The sequence below is a fragment of the Narcine bancroftii genome, chromosome 7 (genome assembly GCF_036971445.1).
Source record: "Narcine bancroftii isolate sNarBan1 chromosome 7, sNarBan1.hap1, whole genome shotgun sequence".
In the NCBI taxonomy this organism is placed as follows: Eukaryota; Metazoa; Chordata; class Chondrichthyes; order Torpediniformes; family Narcinidae; genus Narcine; species Narcine bancroftii.
Window position 1 is genome coordinate 22630709 of NC_091475.1, and position 17316 is coordinate 22648024.

The window sequence follows — 17316 nt, forward strand, 5'->3', positions numbered from 1 at the left end:
TGCATACAGACACACACACACACCACCCATCCACACAGGCTCACTGGTACACCATGGGCACATATATCTTTGCTCGCACACAGTGAGAGAAATGCCCCCTCTTCTCCCATCCAGCCATTTCCTCACACTTCATCCTTTTCTCAGGAGCTTTTAAGTTTGTGCTTATCACTGGAACAAAATTATCAGTGCAAAACTTCAAAAACAGAACATTAAACAAAAAAATGCGATGCAATAACAATGTTAAAAAGTACATTTTTTTTTGTTTTTTTTCTGTTTTAATGGCATTAATTGCCCAGTCAATTGACATATAGTACAACAGACCAATAAAAAAAGGAATGACATTACAAGATGCAATGTGAAAGAACAAGGTGAGTTTGTTTCGCAATGCAACACATATTTACACAAGAAATCCCCTTCTCTCTTTCTCTCATATTGGAACGACTACGTTTCTATTCATTTTCATTCTTCCTCGTCAAGTCTCTATTTTGTGGGAGGGGGAATTAGAGGAGGGGGGAGTGATGGAGATATGTGGTGAGTTGAGACCACGCAGGAGGTGAAGGGGCAATGTATTGAAAGACGGCAGTGGTGGGAGGGGGGGTGGAGGGATATACAGGTGGCTGTGGCAGTCGTGGACTTTACATCACATTTACAGGTCCTGTCATTATACATTAAATAAGGAAGAGTTTCATTGCACCACTGAAGTGTCATGACATCCACGAGGGGAGGCTCACCACGCTGGATCTCGGGATGTGTTCCTCCTTCACTCTGTGGGAACAAGGACCATGGTGATTAGAAGCTAGCAGTTCTGAATGAGATCCCTCAGTCCCCTTGGTATTGAACACATCCTTCAGTTCCAATCCCACTGACTCTTTGATAGAATGTCACAACACAGTACAGGCCCTTTGGCCCACAATATTGTGCTGACCTATGTAAACTTATTTTTAAAAATTTGTTACATTTAACAGTTTTTTTTTAAGCACGGTAACAGGCCATTTCAGCCCATGAGCCCATGCCATCCAATTACACCCAATTAGCCTACAACCCCAAAACATTTCAAATGGTGGGAGGAAACCAGAGCCACTGGGGAAATCCCATGTAGTCTCGGGGAGAACATACAAACTGTAAGGTAAAACATCATGAGATGGGAATGTGTAAGGAGTTACCCTGTACAGGGCTGTAACAAGATGTGAATGCATCCTTGTACTTACAAGATAAGAGAGACATTGATGGATTGAGAGGCAGGAAGCTAGCAGGGAAAGGATAGCAACAGTTTTAGTCATTGGACAAGTAATGATATGATGATGTTCTAAGCATGTATCCAAGGGTATAAAAAATCACCATTTTGCTGATAACGGCAGAATGCATTCTCCGACTAACATTGTTAGTCGCAAGTGTTACAATCCGGTAATAAAGAACAAAGAACCCTGATTTCGACTCAGTCTGGTGTTTGTCTCACTCATTCATGAACAAAGCAGACCTAACAAAACTCCTTACAGGACAGCATGGGATTGGAACCTAAGTCCTGATCACTGGCACTTGTGACAGTGTTGTGCTAACCGTTCCACCCGAAAAATGAACCCTTCCCTTCCCTTCCCTGCCTCACACCCATAACCCTCTATTTTTCTTACATCCATGTACCTATCAAAAAATCTGAAAAGTCCCTGTTGTCCCAGCCTCCACCACCAGCTCCAGCACTGCATTCCAGGCACCCATCACTCTCTGAGTGACAAGAAGGGCCTGTTTTTATCTGTAGTGTTCTATGGTTCTATGACATCTTCCCTAAGTTTTACTCCATTCACCTTAAACCAATAGCCTCTGGTATTTGTACTGTCACCCTGGGAAAAAGGTGCTGGCTTTCCACCCTATCTATGCCACTCGTAATCTTGTAGACCTTTATTAGGTTGCATCTCATCCTTCGTCACTCCAAAAAAAAAGCACTAGTTCTGTCAACCTTGCCTCATGTGTCACAAAACTCTCCATACAACCTTCAAAAGTTAAACAAAACGGTGGTGCAGGGGTGGGGGGGTGGGGGGGGGGGGATGTTCACTGGAGACAAGATAGTTAGGCCATGAGGAGATGACCTTGGTCCTGTACTTGCTGGAATTCAGAATGAGAGAGGAATTTTACACAAAATTATGAAAGAAATAGATAAGGAGAGGCAGGATGGTTGTTTCCACTGGCAGGTGAGACTATCACCAAGGGACATGGCCAGGAGATTCAGGGGAGTTGATTTAGGATGAAAAGTAATTGGTTCTCCCAGAGTGAGGGGGAGGGGGCATAGTCAAAAAAGTTGAGAATGGCTGTTCTAGACAAATATATGTTACACTTTGGGAATCAAATAGAAGAGGAAGGGACAGGAACCCTGGGAGCATTGACATTCAGAGGGATCTTGCAAATGCAATCCCCTATCACCCTAAAAGAAGCTGAAAAAGTGGATAAGGTAGTAGAGAAGGCTCAGGACATTCTCCATTTCATCATTCAGTTGTTGAGTCTAACATCATTTGCAGCTGTATAAATCTGTGGTTCGACAACGTTTGGAGTGATGTGTGCAGTTCTGGTGACCACATTACAGGAAGGATGTGGAGGCTTAGAAGATGGTGTGGAAGAAGTTCACTAGGATGTTACAAAACATGAAGGTCTGCAGATGCTGAGATTTAAATAAAAACACACAACACTGCTGGAGGATCTCAGCCAGTCTCTGCTTATACCCTGAAAAAGGGCTCAAGCCTGAAACGTCGGTTTCTTTACCTCCCATGGATATTGCGAGACCGAGTTCCTCCATCATTTCTGTGTTTTTTCATCTGGATGTTATCTTGACTGGAGGGTATGAACAATAGGGAGAGTTTGGATAATCCTGGTGTGTTTTCTCTGGTGTGTCAAAGGCTGAGGGAGATCTGATAAATAATGAGAGGCAGAGATTGGGCTAGACAGCCAGAGTCTATTTACCCCAGGTGGAAATGTTAAATACTAGAGGACACAGATTTAAGGTGAGAGGGAGACAGTTTAAAGAAGGCTTATGTGTTATTATGCAGAGAGTGGTAGCTGCCAGTTTGTTTGCATTCTTTACCTGTTTACAGTTCTTTTGACTGTTTACATGTTCACACTGTATGCAGTTTATTTTTTGCACTACCAATTAGTGGTAATTTGGCTGGTAACACAGAAAAAAAAGGAATTTTAGGACTGTATAACAAGAAATCTGAAATCTGGAACATGCTGGAAGGGGAAGGGGGAGGGAGTCAGTACAAATACAAGAGGCATTGATCCAGGCATGACCATGGAAGGATATGACTCATGTGCAGGCAGATGGGATTGGTTCAGTTTGCAGGAACACGTGAGAGGAATGAGACTAATGGGTCTCCTTTGAGAGTTAGGATTGTCTCAATGGGCTGAATAACCTCCTTCAAACCTATTAGGAAATATGAGCTACTAGGTAATATCTACCTTCCTCATCAACCTATTGGTTACCATTCCTGCCCTCCTGCAGTGGTTAGTCACCACAATTTGTTTGACAAACCTCTTGCTCAATGCCTTGTGCCCTTTACCAGGTTAAATGAAATGGACAACTGGGTGTTATTATTGGATCTACTTCCGCCACACTTCCAGACACCAGCTCAAAGATGATTGAAGGTTACTGCATGAACATTTCCTCCTCTTCGGCTCTTCTCTCAGTCATCTGAAATCTGCCTCTGCTGCTCATGGGGTGAGGAGGTGGGGGGGGGGGGGGGGGGGAGGTGGGGGCGGGGGTTAGTTTCTCTGGACTTAACCCAGAAAAAACATTCATAATTGTGAGCACCTTTGCTGAATTTCTTCCCATCACCTTGAGCGCCTTCTGCGCACTCTCCACCATTCCCTTGTACCCGGGGGCAACATAGTTAGTGTAGCAGTTAGTGGAATGTTATTACGGTGCCAGCAGCCCAGGTTCAAATGAGGCACTGTCCGTAAGGAGTTTGTACGCTCTCCCCATGTCTACGTGGGTTTCCTTCAGGTGCTCCAGTTTACTCCCACCTTCAAAAATGTATGGGGGTTGTGGGATCCACCGTAATAACGTTCCACTAACTGCTACACTAACTATGTTGCCCCCTCAGTTGGTTGTTTTTCCAGACTCTTTTGTGTAGTCTTCCAAAGGCGCTATTTGCCTTGGCGAGTCTGTTGTCTATCTCATTGTCGATCCTTGCATCTGATGAAATGGTGCAGCCGAGATAGGTAAACTGGTTGACCGTTTTGAGTTTTGTGTGCCCGATGGAGATGTGGGGGGGCTGGTAGCAACCTCCTTTGAAGAAGACCGCAGAGCCCACCTCACTGACAAAAGGCAAAGGAGGAAAAACCCAACACCCAACCCCAACCAACCAATTTTCCCTTGCAACCGCTGCAATCGTGTCTGCCTGTCCCGCATCGGACTGGTCAGCCACAAACGAGCCTGCAGCTGACGTGGACTTTTTACCCCCTCCATAAATCTTCGTCCGCGAAGCCAAGCCAAAGAAAAAGTGTATTTGGGGGTCACGGGCGGGTGGGATGGAAGGGCCTGTCACCGTGCTGAGTGCCTATATTTTTTCTCAGCCCTCTTCCAAGTTCTTCCAAAGATAACATCCAGGATTGGATGTCAATACTTCAGCAGAGGTTTAACCAGTGTTGTGCCATATAGATACTCTCACTTTGAAACCATGAACTAATTAAAATGACCTCCTTGCTACATGCAGTATTGATGATCAGAAACCAAGGGTTATAACATGCTTGGGAACGTAGAGAGGGAGACAGCATTGGAGGAAGGAGTTAGATGAAGATGGGTAGGAGAGGACATTTTCTGGAATTGTAATCAGGTCAATGGGCATCTGAGAGAAGAAGGAATTAACTAGTTCATGATGTAATGGAAATGTATGAAATTCCAGAATTTGCTGGGGCACAAGATGTAGAATGGCAGGTGAACAAGGAATCTGCAGATGCTGAAAACTGGAGCAACACACAACGGGCTGGAGGGACTCAGCGTGTCAGGCAGTATCATATGAGGAGCGTTTGACAGCTCTCGGCCCATACTCATTGGAATTTAGGAGAATGAGGGGGGGATCTCAATTGAACATTTTGAATGTGGATGGAGTAGTTGCAGACAGGTTTTTTCCCATGGTGACAGAGTCTAGGGGAAGAGGGCACAACTTCAGAATTGGAGGGTGCCCATTAGTACAGAGATGTGGAGGACTTTCCTTAGCCAGCAGGTGTTTGTTGCCACAGGCCATTGTGGAGGCATAGTTATTTTTAGAGGTTCATCGGTTCTTGATGAGCCAGGGCATCAAAGGGAGAAGGCCAGGCAGTGGGGCTGAGTGGGAGAATGGCTAATCTCATGAATAAATACTGGGGCAGACTCGACAGGTTGAATAGTCTATTTCTGCTATGATGTCTTATGGTCCTCTGTGGAGAGAAGTAAAGAGTCAGGCTATTATTTTCCTTGGACGCTGCCTGGCCTGCTGAGTTCCTCCAGAATTTTGTAAATTGGCTGGTAATCTTTTGTTTTCTGGAATTCCTGCCTTGCAAACCAATGGCAGGCTGAGAAGATGAGGTTAGAAAGGACCGGGTTCATCAGTGCAGGGGACTCAGCTAATCCTGAATAGGTAGATATAAAGTATTATTAATCATACATATGAAGACAGGCCATTTGACCTAACACTACACCCACCAGCATGTCCCTCCCACACTAGTTCTACCTCCCTGCATCGGGCCATATCCCTCTACACTAATCCTATCTATGCATCCATCCAAATCTTTATGAAACATTGTAACAATACCCGTCTCAATCACCTCCTCTGTCAGCCCATTCCATACACCCACCACTCTCTGCATAAAAAAGTAACTCCTTAGGTCCTGTTAAATAAGTGTTTCTCCCCCCGCCCCCCCACCCCCTCACCTCACCTTAAACTGTGTCCTCTGGTTGCCTATCACCCTACTCTGGGCAAAAGATTCTCCACGTTCACCCCATCGATTCCTCTTTTCATTTTGTACACCTCTATGTGATCACCCCTCATTCTCCTGGTCTCCAAGGAATAAAGCCCCAGCATATTTAAATGCATAAAACACTAACTTTCTCAAATGTATTAAAATTCCCTCACCAAAAACAAGGTTTGCTAAGGTAGTACTAGAGCAATAGAGTTCCCATGCCATATGTACAATCTCAATACATGTAAAAAGAAACGTGTTTCAATAAACATTGTCTGAGGTCAATCGCAAAAGAATAGAGGGTAACAAAGGAATATTTTCTCGTTACATCACCCAAGTAATTTCACATTCTAGTAGCTCCAGATACTCACATACATCCCCTAAAAACTGTCCTTGACCACATGAGCCCACATATCCTACATCTGGAAGGTCACAAATGTTCCGCTGGTGACATGCGATTGTCGGAACCCCTCGCGAGGGCACACCTTTCCTGGGTCCAGTTGACCCCTTCGATGAGGCTGTTCCCGATGAACTCTGACCGCTCCAGTGGCCTGGAGATGGAAAGTTGGGCTTGCTGTATGGGATAAGAACTTCTTCTGGAACACACAATGGGAAATAGACAATCACAAAGTGATTTCCATAGAGCACTACAACACAGAAAACAGGCCTTTCAGCCCTTCTTGTTTGTGCTGAACTATTATTCTGGCTAGGCCCACTGATCTGCACCCAGTCCATAGCTGTCCATACCTCTGCCAAGCAATGTACCTGTCCAAATTTTTCTTCAAGTATCAAAATGAGCCCGCATTCGCCACTTTAGCCGGCAGCTCGTTCCACACTCCCACTACTCTCAGTGTGAAAAGGTTTCCCCTGATGTTCCCCTTAAACTTTTCACCTTTCACCCTAAATCCGTCTTCTGGTTTGTATCTCACCTATCCTCAGTGGAAAAAGTCAACCTACATTTACTTTATCTATACCCATCATTATTTCAAATACTTCCATCAAATCTTGCCTCATTTTTCTATGCTCCAGGGAATAAAATCCTAACAAGTCTAACCTTTTCGTGTTGATCTGAAGTCTGGTCAACATCCTAGTAAGTTTTAACATTTAATTTAGAATCACAGAGAGGATCACTGGAGTCTCCCTCCCCGCCACTGAAAATGATCTAATGGGATTATTGATTGAAGAGGGTGTGAAAAATCATTGAGGACTCCTCCCACCCCACACACAGAATTTTTCAGCTGCTCCTGTTGGGGAAGAGATACAGGAGTATCAGAACCAGGCTGAGGAACAGCTTCTTCCTACGGGCAGTGAGAACACTGAACGACCAAAGGAACTGCTCACTGACCACCTGAGACTCTCATATTCTCAAAACAATATTTATTATTTTACTTTTAGAGCTAAAATACTTAGCCTGCATATGCATTATTTGTCTGTATGTGTGTTATGTCTGGTGGTGTGTTTGCATGTTTTACACAGAGGACCGGAGAACACTGTTTCGTCGGGTTGGACTTGTACAATCAGATGACAAAAACCGTAACTTGACTTTGGACATCTACTTTGTCCAGTCCAATTCAAATTTTTTCAGTATTCATGAGATTTCCTCTCATTGTTCCAAATTCAAGTGAATATAACGGACACAAATTCTCTCCTTACTCCAATCCTGCCACCACAAGGGTCTGGTGAACAGGGCTGAGTGGCTGCTCCACTCTGTGGGGATCACCTTGAGTGTGAGATATTGAAAGCCCATCCTCTCAGGAGGGCTGTCAACGATCTATGAGCATGAGTACAAAGAATAATTAAATCTGGTGGCCTCGGCTAATCTTCAAATATAGCAAACAGAGATTTACAACTTTCACACAGCTGTTGGTGTGTTGAAAACAGCTGGCTGCACTTCCAATTCCATCACACTGACCGCACAAAACAAAGGCACAATACAGGACAGGAAGTCAAAGGGTTATGAAGTGGGTAGAGAATTCATTCCTGGAATGTGTGGAGTTTCCAAAATCATCAAGGAGAATCTGAGATTTAAAAAAACACATTTATATTAAATAAATCCAGTTCCTTATAAACATACCAAGAGAAGATTAAACATAGAGTGAAGCTCCCTCTACACTGTCCCATCACACACTCCCAGGGCAGGGCAGCATGGGTTAGATACAGAATGAAGCTCCCTCTACACAGTCCCATCACACACTCCCAGGGCAGAGCAGCATGGGTTAGATATAGAATGAAGCTCCCTCTACACACTGTCCCATCACACCCTCCCAGGGCAGGGACAGCACGAGTTAGATACAGAGTGAAGCTCCCTCTACACTGTCCAATCACACACTCCCAGGACAGGGCCAGCATGGGTTAGATACAGAGTGAAGCTCCTTCTACACTGTCCCATCACACTCTCCAATCCAGGCAACATCCTCAAGAACCTCTTCCAAGCCTTCATATCCTTATCGTGACGTGGTGACCAGAACTGCACACAATACGCCAACCGTGTCTGAATCAAAATTTTACACAGCTACCAAGAATTCTAGACTTTTATACTCCTCAGTAAAAAAAAGGCAAGCACCCAATGAACCTATATTGCCATGATGGACTTAGTCCGCAAAATCCCTCTGAACATCAATGCTCCCAAGTGTTTCATGATTAACTTTTAGAATGGATCTCTCAAAGGTCAGCACCTCGCAGTTGTCCACCTTAAATCTCACCATCCATTTCTCCGCCCACATCTGGTCTAACGTCTGCTGAATCTTTAAATGACTTTTCCCCTTGATACACTGTAATATCATAAACAACAGAGATTCCAGGAATGATTCCTGTGGAATAAAATTGGTTACAGATCTGGAGTAAGAAACATTCCCCTCACCACCACCCTCTGTCTTCTACGGCCAAACATAGACGTCAACTTGTTCATCGTAGACATCATCTATCATCTTGACTTCATCAATCTCCTTTGCAATATCCTCTTGTAAAACTTGACCTCCCCTGCACAAAGCCATGCTGACTATCTCAAACAAGTCCAAGCTTTTCCAGATGTGACTGGATCCTAACCTGAAGAATCTTCTCCAATAACTTCCCCACCACATATGTAAGACTCACCAGCTTTCTCTACTTCCCTTTTGAATCAAAGGATCACCATGGTTTATTCCTCTGGTCCTCTAGGGTTTTGTCTGTGGCTAAAGAGAATACAAAGATCTCTGACAGTGACCCAGGAATATCCTCTCTTCTCTCTCAATAACCTGGGATAGATCCCATTTGGCCCTCCAGTTTAATGCTCTTCAAGAGACCCAAGGCCTCCTCCTTGTGGATATTAACATGCCCTAGCTTATCAGCAGACCTTTCCTGACCTCAGTATTGTCCCTCCCCTTGGTGAATAGCCCTGCAAAGTGCTGATTCTGAATTCTAAACCCATCCTATCTCTGTATCTGTGCAATTTGTTCTTAAAAATTGCAATAGTAACTGTTTCAACCACCTCCTCTGGCAGCCCATTCCATATACCCACCACCCTCTGTGAGGGAATAAAAGTTAACCTCAGGTTCTGTTTAATCTCCCCCCCAACCTGAAACCTGTGCCCTCTAGTTACCAATTCTCCTACACCAGGCAAAAGACTCTCTGTGTTCACCTGATCTATTCCTCTCATAATTTTGCACACGTCTGTGATATCACCCCTCATTCTCCTGTACTCCAACAGCCTCCAAGGGATAAAGCCCCAGTCTGCTCAATGTCTCCCTGTAGCTCAGGCCCTGAGTCCTAGCAACATCCTTGTTAACCTGTACTGTCCCCAGCTCGGCAACATCTTTCCTGTAGTGCAGTGAATGGTTGCATAGTGAAAAGAATGTCTCAAATGCATCTTTCAGGTTCTATCAAACCTAACATATAAACAAGAAATGGCAACATGCCTCTCCCACCATCTCTCCCTCAGCACCATTTTCCTTTAATATCCGGAAAACCTATCAATCTGGGATTTGGATGCACCGAACGAACAGCTTCCACAGTGATTGATGGTTGAAAATCCCAACACCCTCTGATTTATGAAATTTCTCCTCATTTTGCCACAAATTCACTGGCCCCTCGTTTTGAGGCCGTGATCCTCAGTTCTAGACTTCTCAGGCGTGGAGAAGGCATCCTCCCCAGTAGGACGCACACGTGAACACTTCAATTAGATCATCTTGTTCTTTAATAGGTGCACCAACGGAAATTGTTTCCTGCCATCTCTTACCTGACCCAATTGTTGGCTTCTGTTGGAGCTTGCTTCGCAGGTCTTCCTGAGTCATTTGACCTTCTAGAGATGTCTTGATCAAATGGTCCACTGTGTTGGTGTCCACTTCGAGGCAGGTCAGCTGCTGGCTCTCTGAAGAATCGCCCATACCTGTGGACCTTGGTCCCTGTCCAGAATGGAGCTTTGAACCCTGGAATGGTGGAGGGTCAGGTGGTGGTGGCAAGTCTTGGCAAATGAAACAGAAAAAAATAAACATAATTACATGGAACTGAGATGCCCAGATGGTCAAATCTTTCTGTAAAAATAAACCCACAGGTATCCCAGGAACCAGGTATTGGAGCGAGGATTCGAGAGCGTGCTGAGGGTTTCCTGATTGTATTAGGGGTTTGGTCCAGGAGCTCGGATTGCCAATGCTTCGAGCAGGAGTCTGTGGATGCTGCAGCAGTGCTGGAGGTGAATCCACAGACCCTCAGTGTCTCTGAAGGAACTCATTTGCTTCCCTTTCTCTCTTAGGGCACTGGGCAATACTAATGGCGACTCTTTATCTGCTTAATGGCAGAAAAAAGTTAAAGTATATCAGGATTGTTACATTTTAAATGTATTGTTACATGATAATAAAAGGAACCTTGAACATTTCTATCTTGCCTTTCACAAATCTTCAAGGGCGTTGCCAAGTGTCCTTCAGCAATGATGTTCTTCTGAAGAGGGTTTTATAACAGAATTTAGAAGAACTAGGAAGGTGAGGAAAGGAATGGCTGAAGGAATTTAACTCGGACCAGTATATTGGGAAGGTAAGCCAGGGCCGGACTTACATAGTGAATGGCGGGGCCCTGGATTCTGAAGGGTAGGGATGTAGAGTCTAACATATTGGCAGGCACAAAATTGTGAGCTGAAGGGCCTGTAGTGGACTGTCATGTTCTATGTTGACAAGGTAGTCTAGCTTTCCTTAAAACTAAGGGAACTGACAGAAGTATACAAGATTATGAGAGGTGTGGACAGGGTTGATAGCCAAAACAGTTTATTTTCCCCCATGGTTGGAATTTAAAAAAAAAACAAGAGTGTGGGTTTCAGGTGAGAGGGAGGAATTTTGAAGGAATTGGTGGGATTATTTTTTTTACACAGTCACTGATACCTGGAACTCACTGTCAGAGACGATCACAACATTTGAGAGAATTTAGACGGACATGGTTAGTGTAGAGGGCAGCATGGTTAGTGTAATAGTTTAGTGCAAGGCTATTACAGCACCAGTGACTTGGGTTCCAACCTGGCACTGTCTGTAAACAGTTTGTACATTCTCCCCATGCTTATTGGGATTTCCTCTGGGTGTTCCAGTTTCCCCCCCCCACCCTTCAAAATGTATAGGGGTGGTTGATTAATTGGGGTAGTTTGACAGCATAGGCTCATGGGCCGGAAGGGCCTGTTACCAGGCTCCAAATCTACATTTTTAAAATTTATTAAAAAGATACTTTACTTTGCAAGGTATTGAGGGGCATGGTCCAGCCAATGGATTTGGTATAAAATAGGCAAAAATGTCAGCATGGACTTGATGGGTCGAAGGTATTGAGGGACATGCTGCTGGAGAAACTCAGCAGGCCCCACAGATCCATAGGAGGCAAAGATATATAACCAACTTTTTGGGCCTGTACTCTGAAATGTTGGTAATACAGTACAGGTGCTCCTCAACTTACGATGGGGTACTTTCCGGAAAACCCATCGTAAGTCGAGAAAGAGTACTACACTTATCTTTTTTATAATTAAATTTTGAATACCTTTATTCCACACTGAAAAAAAACCCATTAACATACACAGCTGAAAGCACAGTGGGCATGAAGAATGTTTGAAGTATTGAACAAAAATTAATTGCTGGATGGTGAGGATGGTGGGGATGCGAGCATCTACTGCATATCGCAAGCACGGGAATAGATTGGAATCCGAAATGTCGTAAGTCGGACCATCATAAGTTGGGGAGCACCTGCGTATCTTTGCCTTGCTGTGAGACCTGCTGAGTTTCTTCAACACTTTTGTGTATTAAGTACAATCACAGCATCTGCAGACTTCCCTGCATGGGCATGATGGGCAGAAGGGTCTGCGCTGGACAACTTTACGGGAGGAGGTGGTGATCTCTACCCACATCAGTGAAAGCACACTGCTACTATCAAGGGGTACCATTGATGGAAGTTGACAATGGGATGTCTCAAGAGGCTTCCTCATTCCGGCACCGTGTCCCCGTCACTCACCGTCTACTGCTGCTTCCCGACGGTGGAGTGCGGATGGTTGCTCCAGCCGGCCACTCACCAGCTTGTGTTTCTTGGGAGGTCTTGATCTCTGGCACTGGGATTGGGGGGTACTGAGGCTGCTGCTAGTAGAGAAGGGGCTGGTGGGCCGGAGCCGCTGGGAAGAGGAATACCCTTTACCTGTTAACACAAAGATATCTGTCAATGGGTGATTTGGACGTTCTGGTGGACTGGACAAAGAAAAGGCAGTCAGGGTTTAATTCTGGTGTGTGTGAGGCAATGCATTACAATGGGAGCACTGAGGAACAAAGTAGACCAGCCAAACTGCAATTGAAGGTGGCAGCTCAGATAGGCAACATGGCAATTTCCAGTGCCACAGTAAGGGGAAAAGCTAACCAGATACATCAGGGAAACAACCTCCCATCCATTGAAAACATCTGTGAGAGGCACTGCCTCAACATCATCAAGGACACCCACCCACCCTGGTCACAACCTCTTCTCACTGCTACCTTCTCGTGCAAGGTACATAAGCCTGAAATCCAGCACCTCCAGGTTCAAGAACAGTTTCTTTCCAACAGCTATCGGGCTCTTGAACCTCCCCGAACTCCCCAAACCCTAATCAAAACTATTCCAGGACCACCAAAAGATCTGTCCCCACTACAGAAACATCACTTGCAAAAACAGCAACCGTGAATATTTCTTGACCTATCTTTTTGAAATGATTATTCTTTTCCATCTCATGATATATTGTGGTCACTTACTTTTCGCTGTTGTAGTTGATGTTTCTTATCCACTAAAATTTTGGTGCATCTGTACAGTATATGCGTGATAATAAACTCTCATTTTGGATCATATAATCTGGGATACTGGCAGGGAAGATGGAGCAAGTCTCTCTCGTTCTCTGCCGATCATTTAGGGTTGACAGAGATAACAGAGTCAACCCATGACATTGAATGTATCTGCCATTGATGATCAGAAATATCATCTCTGAAACCAATTCAGACCCACTTGAGGGAGTACCAGGAAAGAGCGTCTCTCAATAAGAGATAGGGAGAATCCAGCATGGTTCCCTCACACCAAGGCCGAGAGTCTTCACGGAAAAAAAGAGAACACTCCATTAAAAAAATGGAGGGTTATGGGTGCGAGGTGGGGAAAATTTAGATTGTGGTGGGGTAGGTTTACATAAGTCGGCACAACATCATGGGATGAAGAGCCTGTACTGCGTTGGAATGTTCTCTGTTGAGCTCGCGTTTAACTGAGAAATTCTCAGACTTTGAATGCGTTTATGAGAATATAATGACACATGACAGCAGAGAAGGCAGCAAGATTCGCAGAGAGTCTCATCTGGTGAGGTTACAGTAACGATTGTTCCCTTCAGCACATTTCAGGTGCCTTCACCCCCACCCCCCACCCCCATCCCAAGGAAAGAAAGGGGAGAGAGATGAAGAGACTAGCAGCTTGGCAGAGCTAATGACAAGCTGGAAATGAAAAAGCAAATGAAGGAATGGAGAGAGCCCAATATCTACAGCTGGAAGAAAATTGATACACCAAGCACAGCCACACAACGAGGATGCTTGACCTGTATCCAAAGTAGGTTCGCAGGCAGGAGATCAAAACATCCCCGAGGAGGATCAGTTATAACAGTCACTGGGGCTCCAGTGGGGTCAAGTTGTTCGCCTTCAAATCCAATTTCATTCCATCACTGATTCCAGTAGGAAGGCTTGGAATAATGAATGTGTCAGTCTCTTTTCACTGTTCCCTTCAGGCAGAAGGTGCAGAAGCCTGTCGACCAACACCCCAAGGTTCAAAAACAGTTTCCTTCCAACAGCTATCAGGCTCTCGAACACCCCACCCCAACTTGTTGCACTAATCAGTGAATACTCCAACACCACAAAAGGATTGCAAATCACATTTTTGCTTCAGGATTACCATGAATATTTATATTCTATCTTATGTATTTATTTCTCTTTTAATTTAATTCAATCCATTTACTCATTTTTTTTGTAAGTACCTGTTGGGCTGCAATGAGTAAGAATTTTGGTGTGTATGTACATTGTACATTGTATATGACAATAAACTCATGCCCATCAGCCAACAGCATCATGTCTTCAGAGAATCAACTTTCCTCCGTGTGTGCTGTGCTTACTTCTGAGATGTGCTTTATCCCAGCAATAGATCCTGTTTCTTTATAAACTTGCAGTTGTTCAAATAATTAATTAATAAGGTGTATATTGCACCAGGAGACTTTCCCCATCACCATTGGATCTCTGTGTTCCTGTTACGTGGGTGAAAGTTCCAGGGTTTTTATTTATCTACATCACGAGTGAAGCCGATTCCAGTCAATTTCACCCAATTGACCTACAATCCCCATATGATTTTGAAGGGTGGGAGACACAGGGAGAACGTATAAACTCCTTATAGACAGCGCCGGATTCAAGGCTGGGTTACTGGAGCTGCAATAGCATCACGCTAACCGCTATGTAAACTGTGCTGCTGTACAGGGTTGTGCCCTGATGTAAGCTGGGCAGATGAGAAACTAATATTACGCCCAGTTTTGAGGCAAGACATTTGGGTGCAACTCTGTTACAGGGGATCGAATCCCGCGCTATCTGTAAGGAATTTGTACCTTCTCCCTGTGGGTTTTTCCCTTAGGGCTCCGGCTTCTGCCCACCATTCGTAAAGGTCTCGGGGTTGTAGGTTATTTGGGTATAATTGGGCGGCACGGGCTCATGGACCGAATTGGCCTGTTACTGTACTGTATGTTTAAATTAAAAAAAAACAGGGTTCTATTCCTGACCCTCTCGTGACCAGGCTGGGAAGAAGTACAGCATGGACTTAGGCTATTCGGCCCTGTTGCTCCATGTTCGTGCTTCTGCCTCACACAAGCCCCCTCCAGTACCTCTTCACCCTAGCTCTACCTTTGAACTGTTTTAACTGTGCTTTTCTCAATTCTACACCATGTACTTTTCTCAACACCCTGTACTGGTTGACTTGTTGTAACACCAACTTCTGCCCTAATGTTTTATATGTTTGTTTATTGTTGAATTGTTTATGAGTTGACTTGTCTGGATAGCATGCAAAATAAAGCTTTTCACTGGCAATAAAATAATTCCACACCATTCATCATCTTATCTTTTACTTCCTTTCACCTGTTTATCCTGCTACACCTTAAACTCATCTCTGCTCTTGTCCTCAACTCATCCCTGTAGGAGTGGATCCCACATTCTCCACATTTCCCCTGGATTCCAGTCTGGATTTGATGATTATTCATGATTATTCCAACATGGAAACAACTTTACCACATCTAATTTCCCAAATCCTTTCACAGTGTTAATAGCACCTACTAATCTCTCTGTCTACTCTTCTCTATTACTCAGAAGCATCTCAGGTCTCAGTAAAGGTGACAGGGCTGTGCATGATTTTGTGTCTATGTGTGTGAGCATGTGTGTAAAGAGTGAGCATATGTGTGGGAGTGTGAGTGTATATATCTGTGTATGTGCATTTCTTTGTGTGCGTGTGTCTTTGTGTGCATTTGTGTGTGCACATTGGGGTGGGTGTGTGTGTGTGTGTGTGTGTGTGTGTGTGTGTGTGTGTGTGTGTGTGTGTGTGTGTGTGTGTGTGTGTGTGTGCGTGCGCGCACGCGCGTGTGTATGTCCACATCCGTATATGGTCTCTACAAAGAGACAAATGCTGAGTCAATGGAAGGAACCACTTCTGCTATGACAAACAGACCATTGAGCCCTCTCCGAGTTATGTGGCTTGTCTTGAGTTGACTGTACATCGAGGGATGGGCAGAGAAGAAGAACAGATGAAATGACCAGCAAGAGGATTCACAGGCTGGATTCCCTGTTCCTGCAAGCTCTCCATGGCCACAGCCGGATGATGCAGAGCAGACAGATGATGCTGTTCCTTGTGGTCCAATGCCCGAAGCTTCTTGTCCACGGTCTGGAACCACAGCAAGCCACAACACTCACTCCAACAGAGAAGGTTGCAGAGTGCACAAGCCATGAACCACTGGTAGCAGAGAACCTGTGCAACGGGAGTCAGCAAAAGGCCATGCAGCTATTCTTCGGAGAAGAGTAGGAGATGAGATAGGAGATAACCAAAGCCCGCAGCCAAGCCATGCAGGGGGAGTCCAAGAGAAGGCAGATCCACGAACATGTCCCTGGTCTTATCTAACATGAGAGAGGTAGACCAAAGGAAGGAAGATGAGAGGGGTCAGACTGAAGACTCGTCAAACAGTCCCAAGGCCTCTCTGGGATAAAAAACAGCTTTGAGTACCAACCTGTCTTCATGAGGCTGGTACCTTCCATCTTGTAGCCAGCTCTGTCTGCTGCAGTAGCCAGCGCCTGGGTAAAGTCACCATCGGTAAAGATGGAGTCGGAAGAGGAGCTAGCCGCACTACACCGCCGGCTGGACACATTACGCTCCTCCTCTGAGGCAGAGCCCCATCCATTAACCATTGAACCTGGAAGCAAAGGCAAGGTTGGTCAGAGCACGTTAGAGCAACACCTCTCACTTCAATACCAAAGGTACGTCAAGACTCTCAGCTTTGGAATTAAATCATGTTAAATGCTTGGAAGCCACTCACCAGTCCCCAGAAGGAGGACGGTGTACAGTTCTGGGCATGTACAGGCTTTGCAGAGGGTGCATGGAAGTTGCCCTGGAAGATGTGGGGTTGTTCTCCTTCGGGAACAGAAGGTCCTGGAGAGACCATCTAGGATGAAGGGAGTGGATGTTAAAGTTATGAGGGATGTTGGCAGTGCGTAAAGGAAGAAAGGGGTCCTGTAGAGAGGTTAACAAGAAAGCTTGAAGATGCTGGGTTCGAGCGTGATATACAAATGTGCTGCAGAAACTCAACAGGTCATGCAGCAATGATGGGAAGTGAATGTTAACCATATTTATTGCTGGTGAAGGTCCCAGGCCGAAAACATTGGTTAATTTTTA

General features: G+C 44.9%; 1 protein-coding gene across 29 annotated transcripts in view; it reads right to left on the bottom strand.

Annotated features, from left to right (window-relative positions):
* Window positions 1–252: 252 nt before the first annotated feature.
* robo2 (roundabout, axon guidance receptor, homolog 2 (Drosophila)) overlaps window positions 253–17316 on the bottom strand; it is a 1057280-nt gene continuing 1040216 nt past the window's right edge. For 21 of the 29 annotated variants that reach the window (XM_069889083.1, XM_069889099.1, XM_069889096.1 and 18 more), the window contains 6 exons: window positions 16961–17086; window positions 16655–16837; window positions 12373–12549; window positions 10136–10360; window positions 6294–6518; window positions 253–765 (listed from right to left, as the gene is read on the bottom strand). In XM_069889083.1, the coding sequence (XP_069745184.1) occupies window positions 764–765; window positions 6294–6518; window positions 10136–10360; window positions 12373–12549; window positions 16655–16837; window positions 16961–17086 (938 nt within the window). In that variant the 3' untranslated portion in view covers window positions 253–763. The remainder of the gene's footprint in view (window positions 766–6293; window positions 6519–10135; window positions 10361–12372; window positions 12550–16654; window positions 16838–16960; window positions 17087–17316) is intronic. The other 8 variants (XM_069889103.1, XM_069889102.1, XM_069889095.1 and 5 more) reach the window with 3 other exon arrangements.